The sequence below is a fragment of the Amphiura filiformis genome, chromosome 4 (genome assembly GCF_039555335.1).
Source record: "Amphiura filiformis chromosome 4, Afil_fr2py, whole genome shotgun sequence".
In the NCBI taxonomy this organism is placed as follows: Eukaryota; Metazoa; Echinodermata; class Ophiuroidea; order Amphilepidida; family Amphiuridae; genus Amphiura; species Amphiura filiformis.
This window is the reverse complement of record NC_092631.1, coordinates 72547293-72555602: the sequence shown is the minus strand read 5'-3', so window position 1 is coordinate 72555602 and position 8310 is coordinate 72547293. Positions and strand designations below refer to the sequence as shown.

At 36.7% G+C, this 8310-nt stretch overlaps 1 protein-coding gene across 1 annotated transcript; it reads left to right on the top strand.

Moving 5' to 3' along the window:
* Positions 1-636: 636 nt before the first annotated feature.
* On the top strand, positions 637-8049 carry LOC140151378 (FMN-dependent NADPH-azoreductase-like). The gene is made up of 3 exons (XM_072173690.1): positions 637-840; positions 2868-3113; positions 3571-8049. The coding sequence occupies exons 1-3, from the start codon at positions 717-719 to the stop codon at positions 3801-3803; spliced, it is 603 nt and encodes a 200-aa protein (XP_072029791.1). The 5' UTR covers positions 637-716; the 3' UTR covers positions 3804-8049.
* The last annotated feature ends 261 nt before the right edge of the window (positions 8050-8310 follow it).

The following is an 8310-nucleotide window of genomic DNA, read 5'->3' as shown; positions in this document are numbered from 1 at the left end:
CTATAGCGATTTCACAGAAAAGGTATTTCTAGTACAATGCAGCGTCGGACTCTAGCTGAGAGCGTAGTAGCCTAAGTCATGGACTCCAAGAAAGGCTCTCCATACACAAATGAACAAACACAAAGGAAGGTAGTCTCCTCCGTGACCAGCTTGATTTCGATGGAGCGAAAACAAATTGGCTGCAGAGGAGACGGGTAATTTTGCCATGCAAATGAGGTGAGTGTCATCCCCCTGCCTATATTGTGGCCCCTCCGTAGAGGGCGCCACAAAAATGCAGCCCTGAAAAAATGCGATCAATCACACCATGATCACACACTACATGTGGACAAAACAGGGGAGTGCCCTTTTTTATCGTGGACAAATTCAAAAATTGCACAGGGATATTCTTTTCATCCTACATGTATTCCTTAAAATAAGAGCAAATATAAATAATAATGATCATAGGGATGGAAAGATGAAAAATTTTTCTTTACATTATTTTGTTTTTTGAAAAATGATCAAGCCGAGTCTTCATTTCTGCACATATAAGTGATCTGTCCAATGTTTCCCCCATAAATGAACCCCCATGCTATTGTCGACTCGCCCGACAATTTCGGTCAAAGGTGATCTGTGTTTATTTACCTGAATCCTTCCTTGGTGCAGAACTGCAGTGCATTTTGGTCTGGATCTGATCTGTTTCTCCACTTTTTAACTCAAGTTAGATTTTGTCAGTTGAAATGGCAAAGCCTCTGAAGGTTGTACTATTCCTCGGCACATGTCGTGAGGGTCGTCTAGGTCTGCGTGTGGCAAATTTCATGATTAACGAGCTGAAGAAAACTGGGCACGAAGTCGAATTTTTTGGTAAGCTTTATTAATAATTAAATGTTTACTGTAAAATTAAAGGGAGGGACACTTTTTTGACTTTGTACTTTGATCGGCCTCATCACCAGTCACTGTTTTTATGCGCACCTTTGGATTATGCACCCTCAGTTGAGTTGTTTTTAGACATTTGTGATGCCACCAGAGTCTGGACGGACGTCGATACCAATTGGTCCTGTCCAGTATTTCTTTAGATGTAGATGCATCCCCAACTTACTCACGTTATACTCCAAAAATATTGAGACTATTTAAAATCAGTATTTCAGAAACCTACGACTTTATAATGTTTTTGTGCAGTTATTTAATTTCAGAATTTAATTGAAGAATTTCTTCTCGCCCCCATACACTGCTTAGCACATGCAGATATAGGTAGTGTATGTGCTTCGTCCGTGATTCGGAAGTCACGTAAAGCCGTTGCTTGGTCCCGTGTACAGGAAGAGTCAAACCCTGTGCATCAGAGCTATTCAAAAAGAGAAGGGGGACCATCCCGGTTCTGATATCTGCAATCAATCCTAGGTTCCAGGATCGTGCATAGGTAAAAAACTATGCCAAAAACTGTGCATGTTAAAGGGGCATTTCGTGATACACAGCCTCATCCCCCCACTTTTCCCAAAAAAAGTTGAGATTTTTACACCACTGGATACCTCTGGCTAAATAATCATGTTTATGGACCAAATATTTCTTGCAGAATAAATTCGTTTAGCAAAAATATCGCCAAATTTAAATTTCGTTCTGGTGCACCCAGAACGAAATTACAACACATTGTCTATGGAGCAGTGTAATACACATAATCATGCATAACTCGCAAACGCAAAATCGGAATCAACTGAAATTTTGGAAATAAGCATTTTTCGTGGATATCTACTGAAAAATGTCATAAAAAGAGGATCCTGGGATCACGAAATCCTCCTTTAAGCCCGTGCGACAATACTCAATTTGAGGTATGCACGTATAGGAAGAAGAAGAAGAAGAAGAAATTAAAGTTTTCTTGCAGATTCAGATTGCACTTTCTTCTTCTTCCTAATACGTGCATACCTCAAATTGAGTATTGTCGCACAGACTTAACGTGCACAGTTTTTTACCTATGCACGATCCTGGAACCTAGGATTGATTGCAGATATCAGAAGTGGGGATTGTCAAGGAAACCTACATAAATACACATAAATATATTGTCTATACTTCACTTGACCCAAATATATGAATTTTTTTTGTGATGAGACAATCGCACGACGCACATGGAATTTTAGAGGGATTTTAATAGCAGTTCCACATAGAAAAGCTGCACTACATGTATCATGAGACTATATGCTGTTTTGTTTTGAAAATTGATGCTTTAAATATTGGCTGAATATTTTTGATGAAATTCAATCTTTGACAAGATGTAACTTTGCTATGGAAAGTGCTATGACAAAACGGTTTTCAGTTTTGGCTTTCTTTACTCCTGTTACTCAAGGGCTTTAATTTGATTTAAAATGATGCAGTTTGATGGCAAATTTGAATTCACCTTTCATACCTACACTTTGGCTAAATTGCAGATATTTCACAAAGATATCATCCAACTTTAATAGCCGGGGGTGTAAAATGTCTTGCTCGCTGCATTTGCATTATATGATGCCTTATATTGAGTTATAAGGCAACTAGAAGGTTTCAAATTTGGGTTTCCTCAAATAGTAAAATCTTGCATGTGTAAGGGGGAGAGAAGACATTTTGGCATCCATCAAAAGTGGAGGGGTAAATATTTTGTGCACATCAAAAGGAGAGGTAAATCAGGGTAACCACAATTTGTCAGGGCTGCATCCTACATGCCTAATGAAGTCCTTCAATGTGTGGGATGATGGTGAGTAAGTTACTGTTCAAAGTACCAATACTGTTTTCGCTATAAGGAGGACCCTTTTTACTTGCAAGTTTAAAAAAATAGGTCCAAGCATTCATTTTGTATGATCACAATGAAATTTCTTTTCTTTCCATATTTCATTATAAATTGAAATTGATTTCCCTCTATTAAACAGATGCAGCTTCAAAGCCTTTCAACCAGTTCCCAATCCTAGAAAAGGCAATGTTCTTTTACAAGGAAGGGGAAAAAGTTCCAGAGTGGATGGCCGAAGCTAAACAGAAGGTAGTCGATGCTGATGCTTATTTGATGGTGTCTGGAGAATATAACCACTCCATACCCCCTGGACTGACTAATATGATTGATCATTTTCCTACTAGTATATTTGGCTATAAACCATCAGGAATTGTCTGCTATTCTCCAGGTAGGTTACTAGGTTCACATACATGTACAACAGTATCATTTGGGGACTATTTTGAGGTCATCATTTGAATAGCATTCGAGCTGTGTTAAAATTACGAGCAGTGAGAGGACAAGTTGAGAAAACCTGGGATGCAAAGATGGTGTTTGTAAAAAGTAAACAGTTTATCATCATGCTTTTAAATAGTATAATAAACAAATACACAAGCGAAACAAAAAGCAAGTATAAAGTATTAAGTGGATGATACAGCATCAGGATAATCTAGTGCAGCCTGTGCAGGATAGTTAAATTCTTTCTCAACTTTACTGTATAGTGCTATGAATATAAAAATGTATGAACAGTGCTAAACAATTGGGGGTACCGGTACTAACAACTTGGATTTGCCTCCATTTAGTAAAGTGAGTCTACACATGTAGTACAATGTAAGAACATACAGATATTCTTTCTTTCCTTTGTATAGGAATCTATGGAGGCATGCGCGCAGCTATTCAACTTCGTGCTTTCCTCGGTGAGATGGGCTGCCTTCCTGTATCCAACATCTTTGGCATACCAAAAGTACACCAAGCTATAGATGGCGATGGTAAACCTCTGGATAGTCATATGGAGAGCGGGGCAAAGAAACTTATCGACCAACTAGACTGGCATGCACATGCCATGCGTAACCACAGGGAGAAAGTTGGTACTCCAAAATAGTCATAGGGTTGCAAAATGTATTTAAGCTGCAGCATCTTAAGACTAATATTGGTTACGGGATAAATAATTCTGTCACTAACACCTCACTCATTACATTGCACAAAGTAACATAGGGTCAGTTGCGTAGCTAGGGGTTGTGGCACCTAGGGGCAAGGATAGAGAATGCAGCTCTCCCCATTCCTGAAACAAATTGCGGTGATTTTTACCACTTTGTGGGGGTGCAGAATCGATCTGGGGGAGCTGAATTAGTTGATTTGCCGTCATCCTAAGATGGCACCTAGGGCAGTTGTCCCCTCAAGCTACGCCACTACGTAGGATTCATCTGTCATAATCACCTGATATGTTGTATTATTTATTTAGTTGAGCATTTGTAAAGTACTTAGATGGTTGATTCAAGTGAATGCATTACTTAGTATTTGTTTCAGGCGGTTGATTCTTTGAAAAACTTTGGTACTGTAAATGAAAGGTCAAAACTTTTTCTTTTTAAGTAATAATTTGTAATGTTGTAAAGATCCTTTAGAGAATCAACCAGTTTGAACAAATATGTAGTAAGAATATCATTATTGTACATTACATGTAGGACTTCCCAAACTTTTTTTCTTGTTACCCAAATTTCATAACAAAAACATGATGCGACCCACAGCATGATACAACTGTCGTTACTTATCGAAACTAATGCGATGTGTGTACCTGCGTATTTACACAGAGTCTTGTCAAAGTATGGTAGTGTTGCAAAAATAACACCCGTTGAGACAAAGCTGCAGGGCACCAAAGCAAATTCCTCTTTAAGGAGTAGAACTTCATCTATCATTATCCTCCCTTATTTTTGTTCTGTTTAAATTTTTTTTCCTTTTCAGCTAAATACAGAGACTCCAGGAAGAAGTGACCATGACCCACATTTGGGTCGTGATCCACAGTCTGGGAAGGCCTGCTGTAAATGTTGTGTTGTATAATGTTGGTTGGTTGGTGATATTAACCCGGGATATGGTCTTGCACCAAATGGTCACATGACTAATTTTTGTCTACCGTCAAACTCTTACCGTTATTGGATATTCTAAATGGAAATCTGATAAGTGATAACTGAAATTTGAATATATGAAGGTAGCTAAATATGCAATTTATAAAGTATTCTGAATTTAATGAATAAATATTCATTTCATTTTATTTAAAAAACAATTAGGTCTTTAGCATGTTTATGGTTGAGTAATACTTACATGCTCTGGCAGTAACATTTCAAAATTGCATGTTAAAAATTGACTTCCCTTGTTTTGCCAAATATTTTCCTACATTTATGGTTGTCATTGCATAATATTGAAAGCGTACCATAAAACTGCCGAAATGTATCCCCTTTTCCTTTAACATATGCTTTCTCCTTCCTTCCTCCTCTCCCCCGGGGCATACATACTATACGTATTACACTGCCTATAGCAGTAAGACTAAGTAATTCATTTATGTTTAACTTTAACATATTTTACCTTTTTATTTTACTTGTTTACTAATTATTGTTTGTACTCATTATTTGTTGTAAAATAAAAATAATATAACTAACAATGCAACTACATGTACAGGGCCATGAATTCTCAGGAGTTGGATGTACATTGTACATATTGGTAACAATATTATATAGGGCTGTGTTGAAACTATTCTTTGGTCCACTTCAAGTTCGGCAGCGACATCAATGCTATATGTGATTGTACTGCCAGCGTGCTGAGTTCCATACTTGTACTTGTGTGTGTACAAATGTATATGCTCTGCGCGGTTAACATTACACATGCGATTTGATACTGCGACCAGCCAGATACGCAGGATATATTACTACCGAACTTGAGGCGAATCATTGTATAGCTTGTTGGGCTAATGATGATTAAGTAATTGAGTAAGATGATTGATTAATTGATCCTACTACAAACATCACCTGCCAGACATATTTACTGTATTCACAATGATCTGATATCCTACACGTACATGTAAGGGACTGTGCAATCTTTAGCCCCCCTTTACACTTGCCATATCTTGAGAAACCCATGGATTTAAACCTTAAATTGTTAATGATGTATAAGTGCTGCTGTTTATCTACACCTTGTTAGGGTGAAAGATTGAAAACCTACCCCAAAATCACTTGGCCCCCTTTTGGTGTGCCACAAAATCTTTGCCACAGCATGGGTATACATAGTTATTGCATCACCCATAACTGGACAGGTACATTCAACAGGTGCACAGTGCAAGAACAATGTACATGACTTGCACTTTTTTGAGGATTTTTATAAACTGGCAGTGGTGTGCACAGGTTTTCAAAAGTGGGGGTGGGCACTGGACTTGATTCTTGATTGAAATTTTCAGCTCGCATCGTTCGCCGTAATTGGTAGCAAATAAATTCCCCTGCCCCCCGATTGGGTACATTCCCTGACGGACTGATAAAAGTACCCCCTATGCGCACACCACTGCAGATAGGTAATATCTACTATAATATTATATTGATTCTCAAAATATGGATTGCAACTAAGTTTTGGATAAAAGGTCTTTTAAAAATGGGACACAGTTTCCATCTATTGTGTCTGAATTAGCTGTGGTAGCACACTCTATGCAATTGAGTCACCTTGGTCTGTATAATTTAATGTAATGTTTTTATGCATGCTAATGTTTTAAATAATTATTTTGTCAAATTTGATCATCAGCTCTCACAAAACTCAGAATATGTTGGCACTAAACTTTAAAATAGGCCTTAACTGTATACATATCATAAACAATGGTAATTTTTAAAGACTAATTTAAGCTTTTAGAATTTTTCTATGGTACAAAGCAAATTAAGCATTTACATGTACAGGTAGTCAATTTGCTGTTGACTTGAATTTCCAATGTTTATAATTGGAGAAATTCATTGCTTTTTTGAGAATTGCATTGACACTAATGTGTGAAAAGGACCTTAACAAATTGTACCACACATGTACACGTGACATGTATCTTATATATCTGAAATTGTCATGTCTTCTATCAAAATGTAACATCTTGGCATGTTCCTGTTCATCATCTCAAAAACTAATATCTTGCTGTGTTTCTGTTTTTTTCTTTAAAAGCTAAATGTGTGATTTGGAAACTAATGATAGAACTTGTGATGTGGGTTGAACATTCTATGCATTTTGTGACTCGCCTACTGTGTCTGAAACAAAGGCCTAAAGACCAAGAAATACATTTATTGGGTTGGCATTACTAAGGAGGCATAGTGGTAGAAATGTGTACAAAATAGGCAGGTTTTGCCAAATAAATCTACTGAAGTCCTGTGCCCAAAGTTGGGGTTAGGTATTTTTAGGGTTTATTTGTAAAAGCCAACCCAATGAGTTTCTTCTTGGCATACATGTAATGCATGTATTTTCTTACTTTGATTATAAACTTAAATAATGTACTTATGAAGTGTGGTGTGCTAAAAAGAGTAAGGAACACTTGCTCAGTTAGAATCATGGTACAAATGTACTAGCTCATTTAAAAGCAGATTAAATTTAATATATCTTGTACTGTCACAGTGTCACCCTAGTTTCTTTGCCTTTTCATGTGGTGCCTCTGTGTGTATGTAATATTGTCATTATGGTGACACTATATATTTGAGTACATGTGTGTATGTACATCAGGGGTATGTGCATGTAGCATAATGTTTTATAACTTAAAAAAATTTCAAGTATTTGAGGTAGGATACATCACACCTTATTATCAGGGTGGGGTACATTGCACATTTCACACTGTAGAAAATATGTTGAAGAAATAATTTCATGTAGATTGGGGCTTCATATGGTAGTGTAACTGGTGTTACATAAAGACACGCATATTACATTTTGTACATGTATGTTTCTGGACCGTATTTGACCAAATCCCTAAATGTGACCTGATCAAGCAAGACAAAGAAAGCATTACCAAAGTTGTTACGTACTGATTTTACCATTCAAATTTGTTATGTTCTCTATTGTTTAAAACAATATAATGTTTATATATTTGGCTTTCTTGTATATCACAATTTGATGTCATTTACATCAAATTTCAAAAAAAGTTGACTAAAAGTTCTTTAAAATCTGAAAATTGACAACACAACATACACATGTGCTTGTGTTGCTTGATCGGATCACCAATTAATATAGTTTTATTTTGTGTATATTGAATATTATATATGTAGTATGATAGTAATAAGTGGTTTTCAATAATGGCAATCCAATGTGAAATATAAATAAACTCTATTTTATAGGATAGTATCAAAACATGTGTGAGCAGTTGAGTGTTATTTGTTATATATACAGCTCAATGTAGTGTACACCATGTATCATGATGAGTTTGAATGATTCCTCCTGGCTCCATGCTTCAGAAATGATACCCCTACAACTAAGTGTACTACTAACCAATGGAAGACTTAAGTTGTAACTTCTGAGAATAGTGCATCACTGGTAGGCTGGTAGCTACAAAGTACATGTAGGTAGGTCAAACTACACCTTTGTGAACCCTTACAATCAACCAGCAGTATGGCTTG